This window comes from Macrotis lagotis, chromosome 1 (genome assembly GCF_037893015.1).
Source record: "Macrotis lagotis isolate mMagLag1 chromosome 1, bilby.v1.9.chrom.fasta, whole genome shotgun sequence".
NCBI lineage: Eukaryota > Metazoa > Chordata > Mammalia > Peramelemorphia > Peramelidae > Macrotis > Macrotis lagotis.
In genome coordinates this window covers 508,267,670-508,295,009 of record NC_133658.1, presented here as the reverse complement: position 1 = coordinate 508,295,009, position 27,340 = coordinate 508,267,670, and the positions used below count along the sequence as shown (strand labels likewise).

Genomic DNA, 27,340 nt, shown 5'->3' with positions numbered 1-27,340 from the left:
CTCTTTTCTTTAATTTTTAAGAGCAGCACTAAGAACAATAGTTCATGCCTCAAAGAGGAGGATTTAGGCTAGTGGATATTTTCTTTTTAGGTTTTTGCAAGGCAAATGGGGTTAAGTGGCTTGCCCAAAGCCACACAGCTAGGTAATTATTAAGTGTCTGAGACCGGATTTGAACCCAGGTACTCCTGACTCCAGGGCTGGTGCTTTATCCACTATGCCACCTAGCCGCCACTAGTGCATGTTTTCAACAATTAAAGTTGAGTTGACTGAGGAGCTTCGGGAGTTAATGGGTTCCTAGCATTGGAGTTCTTCAAGCCCTATACAACTTGTTGGTAGAAAATTTCTTGGTTAAGTAGAGTGTGTGTGTATGTGTGTGTGTGTGTGTGTGTGTGTGTGTGTGTGTGTGTATAATAGAAGTATATATTAAGAAGTATGTATATATGGCATACACACACACATATAGATATAAATATATAAAATCTCTGAGATTCTTGTATTCATAGTAGATCACCTGAACTCCCAGGTTTGGCTCATCATAATAAACATCCTTCATTTATTTATTTATTTTTTTAGTTTTTGCAAGACAATGGGGTTAAGTTATTTCCCCAAGATCACACAGGTAATTATTATGTGTCTGAGGGTGAATTTGAACTCAGGTACTCCTGACTCCAGGGCTGGTGCTCTCTTCACTGCACCACCTAGCTGCCCCCTCCCCATAAGTATTCTTTATAGTGATGCCATGAACATTGTTCCAGCAGAAGGGACATTAAGGATGCAGCCAGTCTTCCCACATCCATTGCTTTAATTATTTTGGCTTCAGGTGTAGCACCTATATATACATCTAATTGTCTACTCCCTCTCCATATCCCTTACCTTCTCTGAATATAAATTTCTCCTAAAGATGAAGCCCCCTTTATAGTCATTTATTGTCTGAGACTTGGGGTTCCCACATATGAAAAACAGGAGAGAATTAAAATTCAAAACTCAATCTCTGGATCTGAAATGTGTAACTTTGCAAACTGTTTGATTTAGTGTTTGTTTAAAATGTGCTATGAATACAAATGATCTAATGTAGAGTTTGGGGGAAGCTGGGGGCAAGACATATAAGAATGATCTCCAAGACAAGTCTTTTATTCCAATGAGTATAATGGAATGTAATACCATTTCAAATCTTTCAGCATTCCTTTAATGAGTACAAATGAGTTCCTTTCCCTGTGCAATGTGAGGTGAATAATCTGGGTAAAATAACCCTTTCTGTTTGAAAGGGTCCATGCTATCCATATTTGTTACAGCTTTCAAGTAGTATTCAGAGGCAGAAGGAAATTGCCTTTTCTGTCAAGTTTTCCCTTTTTTTTTAAACCCTCTTGAGTGGTTACATTTTTTACTCTTTTCAGTAGCCCCTATTTCCAAAATTCTCAGGCTGTAGCATTATAAACAGAAACAAGAGAGATTCATTCTACATCAGAAGCTTTTCCTACATTAATTAAGAACAAGAGATTTATCAGAGCCCATTCTCCTTTCTGAGAATGAGAGAGAGAGAGGGAATGCCAAAAAAACAATGTTTCGTTTGAGTAACATTTTCTGGGCAAATATGACTTAGAATATGTGTTTCTTATTATATCTTCTCTATCATAAATTCATTTACTAAAAGAAAAAATATACTATTTAAAAATTTTACTTTTATTTATTAAAAATTTAATTTCAATTTTTACATATTTTATTGCTTTCCTGATATTAAAAAGGGAAAATAATAGAACCCTTCTATCAAATATGTGTAGTTGAGCAAAACAGATGTCCACTTTGATTATGTCCAAAATGCATTTTGGGACAGCTAAGTGATTTAGAGGATAAAGGACTAGACCTGGAGTCAGGAAGACCTGAATTCAAGTGTGAGCTATGTGACCCTGGGAAAGTCACTTACTCATTTGCCTCATCTGTAAACTAAACTAGAGAAAGGAATGGCAAACCTCGCCAGAATCTTTGTCAAGAAAATCTCAAAAGGGATCTCAAAGAGTTGAATGTGACTGAAATGAATGAGCAATAATACTAAAAATGTGCTTCTCCTTCTGGATCTTGTCCTTTTACCTTTCCACCAGGAGGTGGATGGCATTCTTCATGCTGTGATTGAGCCCTGTATTGAGCAGGTCCCTTAAGTCTTTTAAATTTGTTTGTCTTTATAGTGCATTTATTGTAGAAGTTGTTTTTCTGACTCTGCTCTCTTTGCCCAGCATCAAAATGAACCTAAAGAATTTATGAATAGGTAAATTTATAGCAATTGGTGCAAAATGAAGTGAGCAGAACCAGGAATACAAAATATATAATAATACAATAATAAAAATGGAAATGGAAAGAATAGCAAAAACAAAAAGAAAAAACAATGCTGTGTAATTATAATTGTTCTTCCCTTGCCTCTTCCCTCTCTCCCCAAAAAAGAAGAGATGGTGTAGTAGAATAGAAACCAGACTAGTAGTGGAGTCAGGGAACCTGAATTCAAATTCCTGCAATGATGTTTACTGTCTTTGTAATCTTGGGTTAGTTGATTAACCTTTTGGGGCATCAATTTCTTCATCTGTATAATAAAGAGGTTTAGGATTAGATGCCTACTAAATTCTCTCCAGCTCTAAAAACCATGATCTTAAAAAGTGAAAAAATGTGCTTTCCTTCATTTTTTAGTGAAGTTGATCACTATGACTGTGGAACATTCTATTTTCTTTTAAATTAAGTTGATGAATAGGTTGGTTTCATTAATTTGATTCTGTTGTTGTTTTTTGTCCAGTAGTCACAAGGGAGGAGTAAGTATATAGTTGGAAATAAAGGTGATATAAAAATATAAGATCCTAAAAACTAAAAAAAAATTCAAAGTTCAGGCATAGATTTTTGTTTTTGGCAATTTAATAATAAAATTAAAGGCTATTCATTTCTAACCATTCTTCAGGAGAAGAAAGAAGATTTAGCAAACTTTGGATTATGAATGCTATTTATAAAAGTAGCACTTTGACACTCATAAAAGTAAAGTTAGGCAGCTAAAGCTCTCTGAGCCTGATATTTTTCCTCGATAAATTAGGGATAATAACTGGGCACCTAAGTGACACAGTGGAGAAAGTACTGCCTTTATAGTCAGGAGGACTGGAGTTTGAATCCAATCTCAGACACTTGACTCTTACTAGCTGTGTGACATGGGCAAGTTACTTAATCCTGATTGCTTCATATTCAAGGCCATCTCCAATCATCCTGATTCATATCTGGCTCTGGAGAAGAAAGTGAGACTTGGTGACTTAGCACAGCATCCCCCTCACTCAAATCTAATTCATGTGCTTGTTATGGTCTTCTTTGAGAATGAAGGACAAACATAGGGATAATGATACCAGCAGTGGCTGCATCAGTGAAGCTCCAGTTAAAGATATTGTGCAGTACTTTCTGAATTCAGTTCATTCAGCAGGTTTTTATTAAGCAGTCACTGAATACAAGGCAGCTTGTAATACTGAAGGCACAAAATGAAGATCAGTTTCTGTTCCTAGGCAACTCATGCTCTCCTGGAGATGCAATATGAAAAACATGGGCAGGGTTGATCAGGTGGCCTGGTGGATAGAGCGCCAGCCCTGGAGTCAGGGAGACCTGAAACCAAACCCAACCTCAGATACTTGCTAACTATGTGACCTGGGTAAGTCACTTAACTTCTGTTTGCCTCACCTTTAAAATGGGAATGATAGTAGCACCCATCTCCCAGGATTGTTGTGATGATCAAATGAGATGATAACTGTAAAACTCTTAGCATAGTGACTGCCTGCACATGCTAAGTTCAATATAATTACTAGTTATTATTATTTATTAAGTGGAAGGTGATTCTTGGATAGAAAAGAACACTGATAGTATAAGAATAGCATCAGAGTTAAACCTTGAGGAAATTTTTAGAAATGCCAATTCTTATTATTATGATAATCCTGAGACCAAAGTGAGACCAAACCTTCCTTCTTCCCTTCCTTCTTTCTTCCCTTCCTTCCTTCCTTCCTTCCTTCCTTCCTTCCTTCCTTCCTTCCTTCCTTCCTTCCTTCCTCCCTCCCTCCCTTCCTTCCTTCCTGCTTGCCTACCTGCCTGTCTCATAATTTAACATAGGACATTGGTTTCAAAAAGGATCTCTGAGTTTGGACTCTGGGACACATTTTATTCAAATTGTATTCTAATTTGCCAAAGCTGAAAGATTTGAAGGTCTGTCTTTTTTCAGTTCAAGATACATAATGCATATTAAGTAACTGTTAGGTAAGTAAGGTATGGAGCAGTGTGGGGTAGTACTAGACCTCAAGTCAGGAAGACATAGGCTTGAATTTTGTCTCTGGTATTTACCATGGGTATCATCAAATTCCTTCATCAGTAATATGTCTCTAGTGCCTACAGGATTGTTATGGAACTTAAACAAGATAATGTATGTAAAGTACTGAATGCTCATTATCATTATCATCATTTTGCCTTCATATGTGTTTCAAAAGAAATCATCTAAATTATCAGTATCCAACTAAAATGTTGTCAGGCCCTCACTGAAGATGACAGTATTTTTTTCCATTTCTTTTTTATTAAAGATTTTATTTATTATGAGTTTTACAATTTTTCCCCTAATCTTACTTCCCTCCCCCACCCCCCACAGAAAGCAATTTGCCAGTCTTTACATTGTTTCCATGTAGTATATTGATCCAAATTGAGTGTGATGAGAGAGAAATCATATCTTTAAGGAAGAAACACAAAGTATAAGAGATAACAAGATCAGACAATAAGATAGCAGTTTTTTTCTAAATTAAAGGAAATAGTCCTTGGACTTTGTTCAAACTCCATGGTTCTTTATCTGGGTACAGATGGTATTCTCTATTGCAAATAGCCCAAAATTGTCCCTGATTGTTATACTGATGGAATGAGTGAGTCCATCAAGGTTGATCATCACCCCCATGTTGCTGTTAGGGTGTACAGTGTTTTTCTGGTTCTGCTCATCTCATTCAGCATAAGTTCATGCAAATCCCTCCAGGCTTCCCTGAATTCCCATCCTTCCTGGTTTCTAATAGAACAATAGTGTTCCATGACATATGTATATCACAATTTGCTAAGCCATTCCCCAATTAAAGAACATGTACTTGATTTCCAATTTTTTGCCACCACAAACAGGGCTGCTATGAATATTTTTGTACAAGTGATGTTTTTACCCTTTTTCATCATCTCTTCAGGGTATAGACCCAGTAGTGGTATTGCTGGATCAAAGGGTATGCACATCCTTGTTGCCCTTTGGGCGTACTTCCAAATTTCTCTCCAGAAAAGTTGGATGAATTCACAACTCCACCAACAGTGTAATAGTATCCCAGATTACGGCAACCCTTCCAACAATGATCATTATCTTTTCTGATCATATTGGCCTGTCTGAGAGTTGCATTTCAATTATATATAAGACATTATGCTGAGAATTGGAAATATAAATATAAAAGAGAGACAGTTCCTGTTCTTAGGGAAATTATTTTCTAATGAGACACAACATACAGAGAAGCGATAACTCGGGAAGCATGCATTGGCTTCTGTAATTAATGGGAGAATGGTGGAACCAGAGGGCAATTCATTGATTTGACCTTTGTAGATATAGTGCAAATGTTGGATTACTGTGTTGGGGGGACTGGTATAGCCTGCTTTCTGTTTTTGAAGAGTTGTGATTACATGGACTGGTTGGTGTCTTGGAAAAACTGTGGAGAAAGTGAAAATATTTTATAACTGATTCTGATCAGCTAACTATTGGGTGAAGAAGACCTCGGTTGTGGAGGTATTCAAAAAGGTCTGTCACCTTCAGATACTTCTTTGCCTTAATACCATTAATGAGGCTTGGTGACTATCTCACTTTTGACAGGAAGGGAGTGGAGCCTACAGCCTTAGGAGTTCAAAAAGTCTGGAAAACACCTTGATATCTGAAGCACTGCATAGTTCAGATTGGCAGCAAGAGCTCACAAAGTCATAGATTCCATTTTCTTCAGTTATAGGTCAAAGAAAGAAAATTTAAGAATTATAAACTCCCAGAAAATCACAACAATTATTGTGATCCTCTCCTAGGATGTTTATAGGATTTTTTCTAATTGCATGTAAAGATAAGTCTTTTTTTTTAGTTTTTTTTGCAAGGCAAATGGGGTCAAGTGGCTTGCCCAAGGCCACACAGCTAGGTAATTATTAAGTGTCTGAGACCGGATTTGAACCCAGGTACTCCTGACTCCAGGGCCAGTGCTTTATCCACTGTGCCACCTAGCCGCCCCCTAAAGATAAGTCTTAATGTTTATTTAAAAATTTTGAGTTCCAAATTTTCTCCCCCCCTTTCCTTACTCCCTCTCCCCTCCTTAAGACTTTAGATTTTAAGAACATTTCCATATATAAAAAAGAAAAAATATTATATATGAAATCACAAACGTCTATCATTTATATTTTTTTTAAGTATATAATTGGGGCAGCTAGGTGGTGAAGAGGTTAGAGCACTAGCCCTGTAGCCAGGAGGACCTGAGTTCAAATTCATCCTAAGACATTTAATAATGCTCTAGCTGCATGACCTTGGGCAAGTCACTTAACCCCATTATCTTATAAAAATAACAAGAACACAGTACATAATAAATATAATATATTAGTTCCAAAGGACTCCTTATTTTTGCCTACTTTTGGATTCCTTTCTCTTCTTTCCTGTGCTTTAAAAATAGTTTCATTTATACTATTTCTTTTCTTTATCATTATCACTAGTTTCCCTTCCTCTCTTTCTAGATTAATCCCCCCACCCCCCCCAAAAAAAACCCTCTTTGTGTAATAAGTACCTGCTGGACTCACTTCCCCAGAGTCAGGACTCTAGGAAGGGATTTGAGGTAGTTTTTTCTAAACTCACAAATTGGAGCCCTTACCAGTTGAGTTCCTCCCACTGTTAGCCACCAGTGAGTGACTAGCACTGCAGTTTCATTAATTAATTAACACCTATAAGCATTTTTTTAAAGGGGATATTTACTTAAAACATACAGCAAAACAAAAAGCACATTCATACTCTCTCAAAATCTTGGCCTTTGGTGAAAGTGGGCTTAGATGTAATGCAGTTTTTATATAGGATTTGTCCTTACAAATTGATATTCAAATGTAGCATTACTGCAGGATGATGAGTCCTAGTGTTAGGATTTGGATTGGGTGCTGAAAGTTGCTTTCATATATTCTGAGCATCAATGATGAGCTGGCTAAAAAATCTGATATAAATTCAATTTCTAGACTCTGGACTCCTGGACGGGTCACTTTTCCTTTTGAAACTCACAGGATTGTAGTCTCCAACTTCCTTCCCTAGAATAAACACTAAGGCAGGCTAAGAATTTAGACCCATATTCACAAGGCCAGATGTTGGCTTCTAATGAGGAATCTGTATCATTTTCTTTGACTAGACATCATCTAGTGAAAAGAAATCAACCAAAGAGAAATCTAAGAGAAAGAGGTTCAAAGCCAAGTAAAGCCTTTTGAAGGTGCAATGCTAGCCAAAGAAGCATCTGTCAGTCTTCTCACTTTATATAAATTCTTTGAAGAATTACCAGGTTTCTCTGAATCTATCCCTTGCATCATTACTTATAGTATAATAGTATTTTGTTACATTCATATACTGTGGTTTGTTCAGTTGTTCCCCTGGGTATCCCCTTAAGTTTCCAGTTCTTTGCTAAAATAAGAAAGAGCTGCCATAGATATTTTTGTACATCCAGGTCTTTTACTTCTATCACTTCTTATTAGGGGTATATGATTAGCGGTGGAATCTCTGGGTTGATGTATGCACAGTTCTGGATTCTGAATGATATAATTTTATATTTTTTTCCAAAATGGTAAAAAACATCCTCAAGTTATTTTCCATATCAATTGGTTTTGATAATGGATACTTATTTTTTCTCAATTTCTTCAAAGTTTTACTTTGTTTTAATATTTCTTATTGTTTTCATGGAATCATTGAGTTCTATTTGCATTATTCTATTTTTTTTTAGGGCATTCATTATTTAAGGGAAAGGTTTTCTACTTTTTCTTCTAAGCTATTTTAATTTCTTTCCATTTTTTTTCAAAACTTCACAACTATGACTTCATTTTTTAATCTCCTGCTTCATTTCTTCTAACCAGTCTAGTAATCTTATGGTCAAGTTAATTTTTTTCCTCTGAAAGGGGAAAGTAGTTGCTTGTAGTTGCTATGGGATTACTCTCTTCTCAATTCATTTATTGAGCTTCTATTGTACCAAAGTTTATTTATTTTGGTATTTCTAAATTTTTTACTCAAATTTTCAAATTCAACCTTAAAGTTTCAAATTTGGACTAGTACCTTTCGGCTTTCTTAGATGAGTTTGATCCTGTCCTCTCAGTTACTTATATGATACTGCCATTAAGGATGGAGTAGCTGATTTTAGGACCCACCATCTGCCTCAATCCCTGACTTTTGTCTCATGATCCATGGTGGGCTTAGACCTTGGCTGGTCTTTTTTTCCTACTTGGGAGTTGGTTCTTTTTCTTGTTTTGGGTCTGACAATTACTAGTGGAATGATGGAGATGATAACACTAGTTTTAGCCTTCTTAGTGTTGGTATCCAGGCACTGAATTGTCCTTATCTCCTGATGAGAGATGGGCTCCTAGTGCTCTAGGCATGACTGGATCCTGTCCAGTGATCTTTTGGAGCTAGTTCTGTTCTAACAGAACAGGGCCAGTATCTAGCTTCAGGTATCCATGCTACTTTCCATGCTACTCTGAAGAGCACTGGCTGGGTTCAAGTTCATGAAGCCATATAGTAGTTTGAGCTTGCTCCCACCATCTTCTTGCCTCCAATCCCAGCCTGGTTATTCAAGTTGGAGCTAGTGTTTGTTCCTGTTTCCACTTCTGCTGCCACTTCATGTTTGACTGAACTCATCCTGGCTTTCCTGGTCCCTATACCAGTCAACACTGTCTTCTGTTTGTATTTTTTTGCAGTTCTAGATTAGGTAGAGAGTTTTGATTCTGCTTCTTTTTTCTTTCTTTTCTTTGGATTTCTTTATTATTGGTTTTTCTAGGATCATTTATAGGTATTTGTTGGGGTTTCTATTTGAGAACTGAGCTTTTTCTATGATCATTCATACCCCTGTCTCAACCAAAAGTCTTAGTTAGTTTTTAATGTTTACAACAAGTGTGTGCTGTGTCTGTAACCTGAATGGGGAGAGAGGAGGGAATCCATGATACAATTTAATTCACTCCCCCATTTATACCCACCTTCCTTGCTCTCTCTCTTTCTTTACCCTCTTCCAACACACATATACCCATATTGGTACATGTATAACTTGGTTTAAGGTTCTAGTTTGATCAAAAAGGTTCCCCTGAAATAGTCATCTTGCTTTGTCTCCCTGCATCTTGACTTAGATTTATGCTCAGACATTGCCTAGGATACAAGGTACAGTGTAAGCCGTCACTGGCCCTTAAACTTTTTCTTCCTCCTTCCTCTATCTTTCAGTCAGTTGACAGGTGTAATTAAAATATTTTCCCCCTCTAGCCAAACACAGAGAAAATATTGTATTGTTTCAAAAGGATTTAAAGTACAGGATCATGGTAGGATGGGTGTGCATTCTTTGCAAAGGACTGTGAGTCACTACTCTTGAATTTCTAAGTATTTTAAGAACTTTGTTGAAAAGGGCCTATTGTGTGGATCTTGGCAATGAGGAAAATACCATGCCTATCCAAACTCCATTTCAAATTTAATTTTAAAGTGGGTGAGGTGTCCAATTAAAGGACAATGGATTTATGCACACATCTCTCTCATTCTCTCTCCTTTTACTGAGAGAGGACTTAGATTTTTCAGAATCAGTGAACTTTCTGGAATGAGGCTTAAACAGGGGCCTTTTGATTCATTTGAAAGGTGACTGTGTGCTGAGCTGTTGTGCTGAAGAATACAACTGGAGCCAAGAAAACTCCTTGCAGTTTTGTCCAACAGCTACTGTGATAAACAGGTTTCTCTCTGCCCACCCTACATGTTCTAGAGCTCTCTAATCCTTAGTGAAATAGCTACTTCATCCTTGTCTTCCAAAAAGCTCCCATAAAGGCCCAAATTAACACAGATAGCCCAGACATAAAACACAATAAACAGGCCTAAAATAAAGCAAAAGTCAACAAAAAATAAAAAGTCATTAGTGAAAAACTAAAGACACAGATTAACCCCAATGGGTCTGTCTGTTCCTGCTAAGAAGAAAAGGCTAGTAAAAAGGTTGCCAATTACAGTCTATAACTAAATACGAGAACTGAGTCTCTTGTTTTGAAAATGCATTTGGGGGCGGCTAGGTGGTGTAGTGGATAGCGCAATGGCTCTGGAGTCAGGAGGACCTGGGTTCAAATGCAGTCTAAATAATTACCTAGCTGTGTGGCCTTGGGCAAGCCACTTGACCCCGTTTGCCTTGCAAAAAAACCCTAAAAAAATGCATTCAGAATGTAAGCTAGAATGTGGAAACTGCAAAAATTTTGTCTTCTGTATCCCAGAGCCTAGCACAGTGCCTGGAGTTTATTGAGCATTTAATTGGTGTTTATTGCTTGCACTGTCATCATCACGGTCAACAATTGCAAAAGACTTAATAAACTTTAATCAATGCAATGGTCAATCAAGTCCAGAAGACTAATAATGAAGCATACATTTCTTAGCAGAGAGATAAATGAACTAGAGGTGCAGAATGCAACATACATTTTCTGACATAGCCTATACGTAGGACTCCTCCTTCTTCTTTCTTAACACACACACACACACACACACACACACACACACATATATACGTTCATATATAAATGAAGAAAAGCTTGTTTATTAGTGATCATGATCCCTCGCCCTACCCAAAGAACTAAAAGAATATCAATGCATCATTAAGAAATAAACTACTAAAGGAAGTTCAGAAGGGGACATAAGCAATATAGTGTTACAGTTACTATGATAAATTTTCAGTATACTTTTTTTGTGTAAGGCAATGGAGTTAAGTTACTTGCTCAAGGTCACACAGCTAAGTATTGAGTGTCTGAGGCTGGATTTGAACTCAGGTCCTCTTGATCCCAGGACTGGTTTTCTATCCACTCTTCCACCCAGTTGCCTGCTTAAATATACTTTTCAAAAAAAAAAGACCATCTTAGAGAAACCTAGGTGGCACAGTGGATAGAATACTGGCCTTGGAGTCAAGAGGATCTGAGTTCAAATCCAGACTTTTACTAGCTGTGTGACCCCGGACAAGTCATTTAACCTAGACTGCCTCCCAAAAACAAACAAACCCCCCCACACAAGATGAATATATAGTGGAGGTTCACATTTTAATGTCCTTAGTTTGTAAAAAGAAAATCTTTAGAAAAGTAAACTCAAAACACATGATGGTTATAGAGATAGGAACTGCTGCAATTAGGTGGCTAGAAGAGAGTGGCTCTATGTAGAAAAGGAGTTAGGGATGGAGAATGCAGGATGAAAAGTGGACTAGGTGACTAGACTATGAGCTATAGACCATGAGATATAGAACACTCTAAATAATTCACAATTGGAGGACCCAAAATTAGAAGTCTGCATTTTTAACAGATGACCTGTGTAGTTGAAAATAAAACCTGAGTGCCATGCAAGGTTCTTCTAGTATATTAAAAGGTCCCTTTACATAAGCTACAGTGTTAGCAAAACACTATCAAGAGCAGTGTTTGAGTTCTGTTTATCAAAGATAACCATTAAATTTCCTGAGCTATTTTAAGTGTTTATCATGTGTAATTTAGTGGCAGTTGTTTTGTTATCCTTAAACTAAGCATTGTACACAATGATGAAGGCATTTTTTTATTCTTTTTTTTTTTAAGGTTTTTGCAAGGCAAATGGGGTTAAGTGGCTTGCCCAAAGGCCACACAGCTAGGTAATTATTAAGTGTTCGAGACTGGATTTGAACCCAGGTACTCCTGACTCCAGGGCCAGTGCTTTATCCACTGTACCACCTAGCCTCCCCGATGAAGGCATTTTAATAACACATTTCAGTGGCACTTTAAATGTCATTTGTCAGATGATAAAGTAGTGTTTTGAGGTTTTTAAATTTTTTTTTACAATTGGTATTCTTTTTTGAGTTTTCATAGCTTTAACAAAATGAGAGCAGTTTTCTTGTCAGACAGAATTGAGCAATTGTTGAGAAAGATACTGGATTTCAGGAATTTGTAAGATCAAAAACGAACAAGTAAGATGTCAGGGAACTCATCCAAACAAGCACATTATTTTCTTTGGAAAATAATACTGTGTTATTTTCAAATGAAAATATTTCTGATTCCAAGTACCTTCAACCTGAACCACTTTACTGATCCTGGGATTAAGACCGACTCCCTGTCAGGAAGATGAACTTTTATGATTTTTACAAGATAAAAAGAAAACAATTTGCTCTTTTTTAGGTATCTTAGACCTAGCATCAAGTCTCCAAAAAACTGAAAAACAGGCTGATATTTGTCTTTGGTCTGCCCCACTCTGTAGGCACTTCTCATTTTGGGATTTTCCCTACTGATGTCCTCTTCTTCAGGTTTATTTATGTTATTTCTCAAGATCCAGTGCTCCTCATACCTTTTTGTTTTTTCCCAAGTCCTGTGTCCTTAAACTACCTCTATCTTCATCCAGAATCTTCATACAATTTAAAGATTACTGAAAATAAAAGCACCATTAGTGTTTTTATTTTTGGATTATAAAGACTCTAAAGGGTAAGGAATCACCTGTATTTACTTTAACTTACTTTGTATAGAATCTGGCCCAGCATACCACCCTGACTGAAGCTTAATACAATTTTAAGAAAAAGTTTTATTGACATATATATATTTGTATATGTCTGTATTATCACCGTCACTCTACCAAATAGTGCAAGATATACTTTTTTTTTTTAGTTTTTGTAAGGCAGTGGGGTTAAGTGACTTGCTCAAGGCCACACAGCTAGGTAATTATTAAGTGTCTGAGGTTGGATTTGAAATCAGGTCTTCCTGACTCCAGGGCAGTTGCTCTATCTACTGCACCACCTAGTTGCCCCTCAGACTTTTTAAAAAATTCCTTCTGGGGCAGCTGGGTGGCACAGTGGATAAAGCACTGGCCCTGGAGTCAGGAGTACCTGGGTTCAAATCCAGTCTCAGACACTTACTAATTACCTAGCTGTGTGGCCTTGGGCAAGCCACTTAACCCCATTTGCCTTGCAAAAAAAACTAAAAAATTCCTTTTGTTTTTAAAGACATTCTTTAATTATTTATCTTTTTTGTTTTTTTGTTTTTTTGTTTTATTTGTTTTATTTTGTATTTTATCCCAGAAATATCTGTTTTCTTCATTTTCCCTCCAGATAGATGTTTTTCCTTATAACAGATAATATTTTTTTAAAGAAAGAGAGAAAAATAATAAATCAGTATATATGAAATGTCTGAAAATATATTCCATGTGGCACACATATTTGCAGACCTCTCACCTCCTACCCCCTGCCTATTGTCATAACTCTTTTGGGGGACCATATTCTTTATAATTTTGCAGCATACTCTCATGACTGTTTTGTGATTCTTTTCTACATTGTTGTAATCATGTGTAATTTTTTTTATTGGCTCTGCTCATCAGATTGTGTAAATTCTTCCATGTTTCTTTGTTTTTGGCATTTTTCATTATGCCTTTGAGTAAAATCATATTAAGTACATTCTTCATCAATCAACAGTAAACATTTATTAAGGGCCTGCTGTGTTCCAGGTTCTGTGCTAAGCATTAAGGATATCAAAAAGAGGTAAAAGACAATCTCTGCCCCTTCAATCTTTCATTTCCTGTTCTTTGCTATCATAAAAAATGCTGTTCTATATATTTAGATGTATGTGAGGATTTTCTTCTTAATGACTGCCTAGGGAAGGTTCATGAAGATGTTCTTAATTCATTTGTCTTTCAAAAGATATCTATGTGAAAACGAAAGCTTTCAGGCTATTGGTAGTTATTGGATATACAACATTTTTTAACTTTGAACCTATTTAAATATAGATATTTGAGATTTAGAGTTTTGAAAGTCTATTTTGTACTGATATTTAGAAATAAAATACTCTTTTTATATTATATCAGGTTTCAACTACTCTGCTTTTCTTATTCTAAATGCTTTTGCTCTTTCCTGGAAGAAACAATAAATGTGATAGAATAATTGTTTGTCTATTTCTTTTTTGAGAGCTTTAGTGCCAGTTATTTTTTTTATGTGTTTTGTATATATACATATACACATGGGTAGCTAGGTACTGCAGTGGATAGAGCACCAGCCCTGGAGTCAGGAGTCCCTGAGTTCAAATCCGGCCTCAGATACTTAATAATTACCTAGCTGTGTGGCCTTGGGCAAGCCACCTAACCCCATTGCCTTGCAAAAACCTAAAAAAAAATTAAAAAAAAAGAAAATGGACAGGCGTTATTATTATTATTATTATCTCTATCTCTATATCTCTATGATATCCATATCTGCCTATATCTAAATCTCTCTCTCTCTCTCTCTCTCTCTCTCTCTCTCTCTCTCTCTCTCTCTCTTCCAACTCATGGTTTGAGAGGAATCATGACAAAGTTGATTAGTCAATGAACATCTATCGCTCTATGGTAGGCACAATGCAATTTAATAGGGATTCAAAGCAAAGTAAATAATATTCCAATACCTTTCAGTCAGTTTTGTGACTGCAAATATGTGGTCTGTTATAAAATAGCATTTGCAAGAGTCTTCCTGTTCCCTTTTCCAATCTTAGTCAAGGATATGCTCAGTGAATGTGTAATTAATCTTAAAAAGATTTTTTAGGCAGATAGAGCAGTAGGTATGAGTGACTAGTTTTATACTTTTGGTATTGATAAAGTCTGTGGTTTTTCCCATATTTTGTATTCTCCTCTCGTTTAGATAATCTCAGACTTAATCCCTGAATGCCTCCAAATTGAATTTCCCTAGTCATTTGCCACCTCTGTATTTGCTCTTCCTAACTTTATTGTCAAGCTGTCACTCACATAGTAGTGCTATCAAGATCTTGATTAGCCTTTATAATATTTTATCTATTTGTCTTTCTATCAATAAATGAACTTAGTTGAGTTTCTTTCTAGGCTTATAAACTTGTTTCCCTACACAGTTTATTGATTTATATTGGTCAAACTTTGTTAGGGAGTGATATAGACTATCTGTGTCTTTTATCCATTGCCCATTTTTACAATTCACTAACTTGTTTAAATAGATCATGTTGGAGTTTCCTTAATTGAAGTCATATAATATTTTTAGTTTTCTTTTAATAAGACATTGATTTCAAAATTTTTTTTTCAAAAAAATTTCTTAACATGTCATTCTTCCATCTCAGACATTCCATGGGCAACTCATTCAAAAATGTCAAAATAGAAACAACTTTTTGATATCATTTGATATACCCCCTGCCTATTGACTTCTTTTTTAGAGAAAGTTTATATGATACATAAATATGAAGCTTCTCTTGTTTCTTGCACCTGAACCATGTTTGCCAGCATACTTTAAAATTTTTTTTTTAATTTATTTAAGGCAGTGGAGTTAAGTAACTTACCCAAGGTCACACAGCTGGACAATTATTAAGTGTCTGTGGCCTGTGGCCAGATTTGAACTCCGAGGTCCAGGGCCAGTGTTCTTTCCATTGTACCACCTAGCTGCCCCACCAGCATACTTTTTGATGTGCTCCCCCATGTCCACTTTGGTTGTCGCTAAAGACTCATCTATACTAACTTAATTTATAAGATTTTTTGAGTTTCTTCTAGAACTTCTCTGCTTCTTCATTCTAGACAGCAGATGTTGGTTCATAAGTGAAGCAACTAGATGGCACAATGAATAGCATGCTAGACTTGAAGTCAGAAAAAACTGAGTTCAAATCCTGTCTTAGACACTTACTAACTGTATGATCCTGGGCAAATTATTTAAACTCAGTTTCATTACCTGTAAAATGGGCCTGATAATGGCATTGACATTGGGGAGATCAAATGAGATGTGCGTAAAGTAGTTGGCAAACTTTAAAGCACTGAATAAGAGCTAGCTATTACAATTTCTACATTGTTGAAACTGTTTGAGCTTGTATTATTCAGCTGTCATAACCTTTGAAAATCTGAGATCACCTCCAATGATATAATGAGGATTTGATGGAAAGGCAGCTCTTGACTAAACAAAACAACCTATTTTCCTCCCATTTTCACAGATGAGACATGATGAACAGCTGGCAGAGAGATTCCAATTGGCTCTGTGTTGTGAACATATGGAAAATAGATAAGGCAATCTCAAAGGGCTTGTTATTCATTTCACCTGCATCTGTTCTTAAAATAGCAAAAAGGTAAACTCTGAGTGACTGTTAAGTGATGTTGAAGTGTTTCAAGATATTCCATTTTTGAAATTTCTAACCTTGATAAAAATCACGACATATATATATATATATATATATATATATATATATATATATATATATATATTTACACAGACATTGCTAAGTTAAAAATATTTTGAAAATAATGAAGCCTCAGGGTCAGGTGAAAAAAGATGAAGAATGCTTTATATATTCTACCATGGGTTCAGTCCTCTCTTTAACAAGATTCAGAGTCTGTGATTTATTAATTATTGTGTGTTTCTATCTTCCTTACAAGCAGTAAATATATGATTACACATGAGCCATGGAATCGTACAAGCCTCTACCTAAGAAATAAAGTATTTTTGACTGACCTTACATGATTAAGTATAGGATTTAAAGAAGTTAATATCAAAATAATATGGTGTTATTTGTGTTTTCCTTCTTCAAAACTATCAATCACAAAATATACAAGGAGTAATTGAGTGTTTTGCCTTGTCTTGTCTATTGATAGCAACTTGTCTTTTTTAATGAACAAAAATTGATTTTCTTTCCAACAAAACAAATATGTACAGTAAAGAAAAATAAATTCTCACATTGGCCATGTCAAGAAATGCATATCTTAGGAACAGCTAGGTGGCGTAGTGGATAAATCACCGGCCTTGGAGTCAGGAGTACCTGGGTTCAAATCCGGTTTCAGACACTTAATAATTACCTAGCTGTGTGGCCTTGGGCAAGCCACATAACCCCGTTTGCCTTGCAAAAAAAAACCCCAAACCTAAGAAATACATGTCTTATTTTTCACCTCGAGTTGGGTAACATGCTCTGTCATCTGTCTTCTGGAATTGTAGTTGGTCATTAACTCTTTCTTAGTTGCTTGTTCTTACAGTAATGCTATTGAACAAATAGTTCTCTTTATTCTGCTTACTTTACTCTTTATCAGTTCATACAGGTCCTTTTGGGTTTCTCCAGAAACATCCCCTTTATCATTTCTTAAGGCAAAATATCATTCCATTCTATTCATATACTATAATATGTTCAGCAATATAATGTGTCTTCATCATTTCCTAACTGATGAGCACACCTTTGGTTTCCAGTTCTTGAGCTACTTTAGTTTTCTTAAAACTATATGGATCCTTTTCCCTTTTCTTTGACTTCTTTGGGGGTATAGGCATAGTAATGGTATCATTTCCATAGTGTCAGTGAGTTTCTCTGTGTCTCCCACTGCAACAGTTTTATTCTCCTCTAGGAGAAAATGTGGCCAGGACAACTTATATCTCTGATCCTACCAGGCCTCAAAGGTGGACGCCTCATGAAGCTCCACTGAATTTAACGATTCTACCAGATAAGTTGCTCAGCTGGGTACCCAGCTCTGTTCCACTTTGAGGCTTGGTTCTGAAATGTCAGAGTTAACTCTCTCTTCAGTTTATAGCTGGCTCTCTCCTCTTCTGTCAGAGGTCATTTTCTTTGAAGCTGGTTTTGACTTTGAATGAGAGTCTCCCTGGATCAGTGTCTTGGTGGGGATGTGTATACTTCTGGAGATTCCTGGCTCCTACTTGAAGGTCCCCAAACTCTCAACCTTGTGAACCATGTCCTTCTGACAGGTAACTCTACTTCTGAATACCATGGCAGAGGGGGGAAAGATAGAGAAAAGCTCCCTTTGCACCCTCCTGGACACACAGGTCTCTTCTGTTGACAACTTTTATTTTGTCCTCCCCTAAACTGCCACAGGTTTAGCTATGTAAGCTTCCATAGATGTGGTTAATTTTCATTCTATGGGAGCCAAGATGGTGACATGAAGGGATCGAGTCTTAGAAGCTCTCTGATAAAACTCATAAGCTAAGAACTCTAACTAAATTTTCGAGAGACGGAACCCACAAAGGGACCCAGTGAGGCAGTTCTCCTACTCAAGGTAACCTGGAAAAGAGTAGAAAGGCTCTGCTCTCCAGAGGGGTAGCCCGCCAGAGCGAAAGAACTTCAGCCTCCTGGAGGCAGCCCCAGGGCACTGGGAGCCGAGGCTCACAGCAGCGGGGGAGTCTCCTGAGATGAACCCCGGGGAGCATCGGGCACAAAGTGAGGGAACAGTGGGGGACCTCTGCCAGAGCGAGCACGTGGAGCCCAGCCCTCAGGGCACACAGAGAGCAGCTTGGTCTTTCTGCAGCCCAGACCCTGAAACAGAAGCAGGTGGAGCCGGTAAGCAGGAGCCCCCAGGGCATGAGCCCATTGAGCTGAGGGAGGGGAGTGAAGAGAGAGAGAGAGAGACTGCCGAGCTCTGTCCTCTGCCCCTGGAACAGGACTGGGGCTCTGACCACATTCAGATCCTGATCCCAGTCTAGGCCCCCCCATAGAATAACAGGGCACCATGCAGAGCGGGGTGCTTATGGTCATTCACAGACCAGGAGGGAGGACAGAGCCTCACACACTGAGACACTTGTGGGAGTGTCCCAAAAGCTCAGGAAGCACCCCAAAACCAGGCCCAGGCTGGGAAAATGAGCAAGCAGAGAAACAAGAGGAAGACTATTGAGAAATATTTTGCAAATGAGCCCAAGAAAGATCAAAATACTCAGTGTGAAGATGAGAAAGCACAAGCTCCTGTATCTAAAGACTCCAAGAAAAAGAGAAATTGGGCTCAGGCTATGACAGAGCTCAAAAAAGACTTTAAAAATCAAATGAGGGAGTTGGAAGAAAAACTGGGAAAAGAAAGGAGAGAGAGATGCAGGAAAAACATGAAAATGAAGTCAGCAGCTTAGTCAAGGAAATCCAAAAAAATGCTGAAGAAAATAGCATGCTAAAAACCAGCTTAGGTCAAATGGATAGAACAGTTCAAAAAGTTATTGAGGAGAAGAATGCTTTAAAAGGCAAAATTGGCCAGATGGAAAAAGAGATAAGAAAACTCTCTGAGGAGAATAAATCCTTCAGACAAAGAATAGAATTCAGGGAGATTGATGAATTTACCAGAAATCAGGAATCAATACTTCAAAACCAAAAAAATGAAAAATTAGAAGAAAATGTGAAATATCTCATTGACAAAACAACTGATATGGAAAACAGACTGAGGAAAGATAATTTAAAAATTTTTGGAATACCTGAAAGTCATGATCAGGAAAAGAGCCTTGACATCATTTTCAAAGAATTACTACAGGAAAATTGCCCTGATATTCTAGAAGCAGAGGGCAAAATAGAAATGGAGAGAATCCACTGATCCCCCTGAGAAAGAGATCCCCAAAAACCAACCCCTAGGAATATTAAAGCCAAGTTCCAGAACTCCCAAGTCAAAGAGAAAATATTACAAGCAGCCAGAAGGACACAGTTCAAATATCATGGAGCTGCAGTCAGGATCACACAGGACTTAGCAGGAGCTACATTGGAAGCTTGTAGGGCTTGGAATATAATATACCGGAAGGCGAAAGAGCTTAGAATGCAGCCAAGAATGAACTACCCAGCAAGGCTGAATGTCCTCTTCCAGGGAAAAAGATGGACTTTCAATGAACCAGAGGAATTTCAAATGTTCCTTTTGGAATGGCCAGAGCTGAACAGAAGGTTTGATCTTCAGATACAGGACTCAGGTGAAGCATGGAGATTGGAGGAGAGGGGGGAAATATGAGGGACTTAATGAGGATGAACTGCATGTATAGAAAAATGATACTGACAATATTCATATGAACCTTCTCAGTTAATAGAGCAGGTAGAGGGAGCTTTTATAGTGGAAGCACAGGAGAAAGCTGAATTCAAAGATAAAATATGGTGTAAAAATGGAGTCAATAGAAAAAAAGGGAAATGGAATGGGAGAAAGAAAAAGGAGAGGGGGAATAGTCCAAGATATTTCACATAATAAGATTTTTTTTTAATTACAATGAGCTATTGCAATGATATGGAAGGGGGGAGGCAAGGGGGAATGAGGGAACCTTTGCTCTCATCAGAGATGGCTAGGAGAGGAAACAGCAAATATACTTAATGGGGTATAGACAACTGGAGTAAGAAGGAGGGTGGAGCAGGAAGAAGGGGTGGGGATGTGAATAAAGGAGGAGAAGATGGACCATGGTGGGAGAGTGGTCAGATATAACACATTTTCTTTTTTACTTCTTGCAAGGGGCTGGGATTAGAAGGCCTGCCCAGGACCATAGGGCCAGGTGGATTCTGGGCCTAAGGGGTGGTATGGGGGCTCAGGGCTTCTTGGCCCCAGGACCAGGGATCTGTCTGCTGCACCACTCAGCGACCCTACAGCAGAGTCAGAGTGAAAGGAGAGAGAAAATATAGTATATGGTAGTGGAGAAATATGAAAGGAGAGAGTTGCGATCAGCAATGGCAACATTGGAAAAATATGGAAGTAACTTTTGTGATGGACTTATCATAAAGAATGTGATCCACCTGTAACAGAGTTGTTGGTGTTGGAACAAAGACTGAAGCACATTTTTTGTTATTATTATTTGGGGGAGGGTGCAGGGCAAGTGGGGCTGGATAGCCTGCCTGGGGCCACATAGCAGGGTGATCTTTGGGTGTCTGGGGCCGGATTCGGACACAGGTGCTCCTGGCTCAAGGGCCAATGCTCTTTCTGCCACCCAGACACCCCTACTATTATTACTATTTTATTTTATTTTGGGTCTTTTTTTTTCTTCTTTTCGGTTTTTGCAGGGCAGTGGGGATTGGGTGGCTTGCATGTCACATGGCCAGGTGATTGTTGGGTTTACAAGGCTGGATATGGACTCGGGTGCTCGTGGCTCCAGGGCTGGTGCTTCATCCATTGCGCCACCTGGCCATACCTACAGTTATTACTGTTATTTCTTTTTAATTTTAATTTTTTTTCTCTCTCCTTTACATTTTTCACCCAAGCAAGTCCATCTATATTCATGGGGGGAGGGGTATTTTGTTTACTTGTAAATAAGAATATTTTATTAATGTAAAAAAAATCTGTACAAAATGAGAATAAAAAAATAAATTTAAAAAAATTTTTTTCATTCTATGCATTTGGATTTGCTCTGCAGACTCTGTCAGAGAGAGGTAGTTACTGGACATTAATAGTTACTGCATCCATACCTCATACATCTTTTGACAAAAGAAGTTAGCTGAAGGTAGGGTCTAACATAACACATCTAGTAAATGTTCCTAGTTAGGCAGAAAGGCTCCTCCTGGACAAAAATTCTCCTATGGAAGTTTTGAGTGAGGTTTAGAGGATGCAAAGTCTCACTTGGAGGCATTTTGCTACTGAACACAGTAATGTGAAGGATTTTTAGGAAAATGGAAGAAACTCAAACACAGATCATTTTTAGTAGAAATCTGGGTATTAGAAGCAATCTTAGCTCCTCCAAGAGAGGACTCTTGTCCTTTTACTTTAAGAGTGACTTCTCCCTCTTCGAAGCCAAGAGTTGCCAAACTTATCTCCCACATACCTCATCAGAAAGTCCCTGGCTCTCTTCCCAGCTACCTCACTCTCTTGACCTCATTAGGTGTGAGAGGGAGGAAAGGGATTCAGTCAGCTTGGATGAACTTTTTGTCCTCATGAGAAATATTCCAGACCCTCCCATGTCTATTCACTCTTCTTCAAAGGGGGAGAAAGGCCCCCCCATCATACTATCCCAGTAGCTTCTGAATGATATTCATTCAGTCTCTGGCACTAGATGCCAAGTACCTTATATACTTCTTAGAGGCTCTGAGACATTGGCCTGTTTTTATTGTTGAAGTTATTCAACACCATCATAATGGAGAAAATATTGAGTAATTATGACACTTTCTGTTCTCCTCATTCCTATATTTCCTACCACCTCTTCTTCAAGGATCTTAGCCCCAACAGGTCTTCATTATGTGTAACTTTCCTGGACTTTCATGACCCAGTTGTCACAGGAACTGTTCTGTAATAAACATATATCCTGTCCATACAAGAATGCATGGCACTTGCCAGTGGAGGAAGATAAGAGAACTTGAGTATGATTCACCTAGGGCAGGCAGCTACGTGCCTAAATGGCATTTACATAGGAATCCTTGAATTTGTGGAGGTGTTTCTTCCTGAAACAGTAGGTACTTTAGAACCTTCATGAAAATTCTAGATCTTGACTTAATTCTCACTGTTAGAGAAATTTTTTCTCTCCAAGTATTACAAAACACTAGACCCTTAGGCGCTATACACTGTCTGAAATTTTATAGCTTCCTAGGACCCCAGCCTCTAAAACTTTGACTTTATTCATATTTTCCTAATGCAGCTTAAGCCAAGATAAATCTGCTACTGTTCATAATGAAAACTAAACTTTTGACTATTTAAAATTATATGGCTTCCATTGAGTGGCTATGAGATTCCATTTACATGATGTATTAAGTTTACAAAGCAAACAGAGGTTAAGTGACTTGCTTAGTCAGATTTGAACTCAGTTCTTCATGACTGGACTTCAGATCCAATTCTCTCTAACCACTGTACTACTTAACTTTTCTCAATAAAATAGTTATAAAAACATTTTTTAAAAAGAAGTTCATGTACCCCCAGTGTAAGAACCCTTGAGTTTGCTAGTGTGCCCCTTGTTTTCCTAGTATTTGAAGAAATTGTATTCTTGGAAAATTATTAACTATTAACTGTTTTCTAGGTTACCTAACGAAACTTCTACAGAACCACACAGTATATGCTTGTGACGGTCACCATTTGAGTCTTCAGTGTCCTCGACATTCTACTATTAGTGTCCAGTCAGCATTTTATGGTCAAGATTACCAATTGTGTAATTCACAGAAGCCTGCAACCATGATGAAGGACCATTTAACTTGTGTTGCACCCACAGCTCTGCAGGTACTACACTTCAAAGATTTCTTTTCAATGTCAGAATGATTTTAAGACATATATACATACATGTATGCATGTATATTAAATATATATTATAAAATTCAGATGTATCTCATTTTCAATCTGATCTAATCTTTAAGAATCTATACAAATGAGAAATTGGTGGTTGGGAATGGAAGAATCACATACTTCACAAATTGATTTCAACAGAGTACTTCCTGAGAATCATGTAAATATTATTCAAATTATAAAAATCCAGTACTTTCCACATACTTCTATTACATAAAGCTATATTACATTTCACTTTTACAGTTCATGAGTTCTTTAAGTTCTCTGAAAGAGAGAGAAGATTAATGATACTTCAAGATAAACAATATATTTTATTAGGCAAAACACAAAAGGCCTGCATTTATTCAGGGACACACAAGGACCAATTCATTGCTCAATACATTATACAGCTTTGCCTCTAGAAGTTACTTGACTTTAGATAAAAAAATATACTCCTGAGGTATTATTTTAATTTTGTTGAAATAAATTTGCTATTAATTGGTTGTGCTAGAAAACAAACAGGAAAATACATTGATTTTATTAACTTATAGGAACCTTGGGTACCTGTGTAGTGCATACCAGAAAATTAAAGGTCTGAAGTGTTCTTTCCCATTACTATGTAGAGATAACACCAAGCAAATCAAATTGAAAAAAAAATGAACCTGTCGTGTTTAAGGATAGGTAAAAAGGAGGGATATGATTAATAATAATAACAATGAAAATAACTAATATTTAGATAGTGCTTTAAGTTTTACAAATTACTTTATACACATGAACTGATATGATCCTCACAACAATTCTGGGAAGTAGGTTATTATTCCCATTTTATAGGTGGGGAAACTGAGTTTCAAAAAAGGCTATATGACTTGCCCATAGTCAGGCAATATATATGAACATCAGCAGGATCCTACCCCAGGGATTGGTCTCTTGAGTTCAAGTCCAAAAGCTCTTTTCACTATATTATATGCAGTGAATTAAGTTTTGGATTTAATTTTGGGAATATCTGAGTTCAAATGTGACCTTACTTGCTGAATGATCCTGGGCTGTTTCCTCAGCTGTAAAATGGAAAGAATAATAGCAGGAATCTTGAGGATCAAATGAAATAATATGTATAAATGAAATATGTATAAAGTCTTAACTTAGTTCAGTGCCTTTTCCCTCCCTCCCTCCCTTCCTCTCTCTTCCCTCTCTCCCTCCCTCCTTCTTTCCTTCTTTCCTCCCTCCCTCCCTCCCTTCCTTCCTTCCTTCCTTCCTTCCTTCCTTCCTTCCTTCCTTCCTTCCTTCCTTCCTTCCTTCCTTCCTTCCTTTTTTTCCCTTCCTTCCTTTATAAGTGCAATTTCCCTTCAGACTTAGAAGTGTTCCTCTGAAATCATCCCTGACATAAGAAACCTATACCTTTTTTTCATTCTTCTTTATGACTTCCATTGAGTTTCTAGAATGAATATGTTTGAGATGAATTTACTGATCTAACTTCTATCTGTCAAATACTCAGCCCAAGGGCCATTCCTTAGCATAACTAAAGCCAGATTAAAATATAATTGGAAAACTTTTAACAAAACAAATAAAAATACAAAAAACATAGATAATGTTGCATTTTTAAAAACTAAATAAATATATGGTCCACAGGGGGTCCTTAACTTCATTTCCTCTTGGCCTTTCCACACCCCCTTAACTATCAATTTTGAAGGCAGTTTGATTTATAATCTGCCTCTATTATGCTCTTTTGCCATACTAGTTCCTGGCATTCTAACCCCTGGCATATCAAACTGTTGTACCTAGGCAGTCTATTGCCTTCCTCAATCCATTCAAAAAACTTGTGGGAAATTCCAAAAAGCTGAAATTTTACCCCTTTCAAAGTTTTGCAGCTGATACCTTTCTAATTTTATAGTACAGTCAATTAATTGCTTAACCCACTGTACAGACTATTGACCAGGAATAATAAAAAATGGTTATTAGCATATTCTTGTTTGATATAAACAGCTCAAAATTTAGTCATTTTATTATAGAAACAAATGGATATTTTGGTACCTTTTAATTTGACCTTGGTAACTTGAGGCCAGGCTGAATGTCACCACAGAGAACTGGTCCAAGTGTTCCCACAGAAATGATAAGTTGTTGGAGTCCATGAGTGAATGTCAACAGGAAATTTCTACTTAAAGTATTTATCAGACAAGAAGAGATTGTAATGTACTTTCAATAGAGCCTTTACTGAAAGTACAGCTTGCTTCTCCTCCAGCATTATCTAATGATTGCTTAATTTAACAATGACCCATAGCCCATAGGGGAGTACAGATATCATCAGAAAAAAATTGCAATCTCATGAAATTTTACAGTTTCCTGAATCAGGTTCTTGACTTAGCCAGGAGTCTTGCTTTATGGCTGCTGTGAAAAGTGCTGTTGTTTGATGTGGACAACCAGGCCCACAGAGACATTTAGTGCATTGTGATGAAAAAATAAATATGGGGAAAAAAAAACTTGAAAATATTTGCTAATTTCTGTTTGACATTCAGTCACAGGAATGCTGGAAAGCATGGACAGAATTCTCAGAGAGTAATTTTATAATAGTAATGCATGTATACACATAAATACATACACACATACACATAAACAGAAAACAATTGTCAAACACTTATCAGCATGTCACTGCTCCTAGTTCAAACATTCCATGATTCTGATCTTGGTATCTAGTACTTGGTCTTTGGCCTTTTTTTTTTTTTAAAAGGACTGCTATCAGTGGTATAATAAACAAAACCTTTTGGGGATGGTTTCCTAACCTGGCTTGCCACTATTTGACTAGGCATTTTTCCTTTAATTAAGTAGTATGAGATAAAAAGAACCAACCTGATTACCCACCCCAAAATCAACAATTGCTTTATGTTGTTTTGTAGCAAAATGTTTCATTTCTTACTTAGAATATAATTGCAGCTCAGGTTTTAACAATGTTACAGATATGCATATTTTTCAAGCCTATCCCTTTTTACTTTTTATTTTAGAAAGTACTGGATGAGTGCCAGAACCAGAGAGCCTGCCAACTTCTTGTCAATAGTCGTGTTTTTGGACCTGACCTTTGTCCAGGAACTACCAAATATCTCTTGGTCTCCTTTAAGTGCAAACCTAGTAAGTTACTTTCTTGGTTGTCATACATTTGAGGGGTGTATGACTTATTATAGTTATTCGTTTTATTCAAAGTCATGTTGAAAGTTCTATAATTTCCAGTCCATGCAATTTTTAAAAATATTCTATATTATTGTAAAACTCTATCAACATATCTAAAATCAAGATAGAGATGGGAAAAGTGTATAAAACTGCCTAAGGTACAGAAGAGGACAATGATGAACATTTGAAAAATATTACATTGTACCAGTTATGTTAAATGTCTGAAAGTTCTGATCTCTATTACTTGTAGATATTATTTTTGTGATGTTAAATAGTATGCATTGTGGTGACTGACTAGATCCTCTCTGGAGAAAATGACACAAAGGAGTATACAATTTTTCAAAAACAAAGGCTACAGAAATACCTTTTCTCAACTCTGTCTCCATCTGATTGTATTTCACTGCTTCACTTTTTAACATTGAGAGGTCCTGTATTTAATGCTTCCTCCCACACTAAAAATCAGTTTGAAAAACTTTTTCTGGTGTTCTTAAGATAATAGTAATATAATTATGTTACTTTGTGTTTGTTTTGTGCTATGTTCTTATCAAAAGTAACTCATTTGTTACTTTTAATAAACTGGAGTGACTTTTACTGTACTTCAACAGATTCATGATATCATCAGTGTGGGTACTCCTTTCACTGATACAGATGCACTACCTTTTTAATCCATTCATTTCTTTCCCATGTCTTCCTTCACAGAAGAGTTATGCAATAAACTAAAGACTTTCCTCTAGTTCTTTTATGATTCCTAAGTATCAGTTCTGAATGCTACCTGTTCAAATGTTAACCTTCACTCTTATGATATGAGCAGTCCATTTATATCATAGAGCAATTTATACTTGATCTTACAGGTATTATGGAATCACTGGGCTACATTGAAAGGAATGACATAAACAGGTCTATGCTTTAGGAAAATCAGTTTGGCAGCTATGTGGAGGCTGAATTTGAAAGAGACCTGAGGAGGAAAACCAACTAGGAGGTTGATGCAATAGTCCAAGCCAGAGGTGTGAGGGTCTGAATTCATGCAGAAGCTATGAAAGTAAAGAGGGGAAAACATAGATAGATGAGAGA

The 27,340-nt window shown here is 37.0% G+C and overlaps 1 protein-coding gene across 3 annotated transcripts in view; it reads left to right on the top strand.

Annotated features, from left to right (window-relative positions):
- EVA1C (eva-1 homolog C) overlaps positions 1-27,340 on the top strand; it is a 102,189-nt gene that overhangs the window by 18,892 nt on the left and 55,957 nt on the right. For all 3 annotated transcript variants that reach the window (XM_074214113.1, XM_074214111.1, XM_074214112.1), the window contains exons 2-3: positions 22,875-23,071; positions 26,107-26,230. In XM_074214113.1, coding sequence (XP_074070214.1) covers positions 22,875-23,071; positions 26,107-26,230 — 321 coding nt within the window. The remainder of the gene's footprint in view (positions 1-22,874; positions 23,072-26,106; positions 26,231-27,340) is intronic.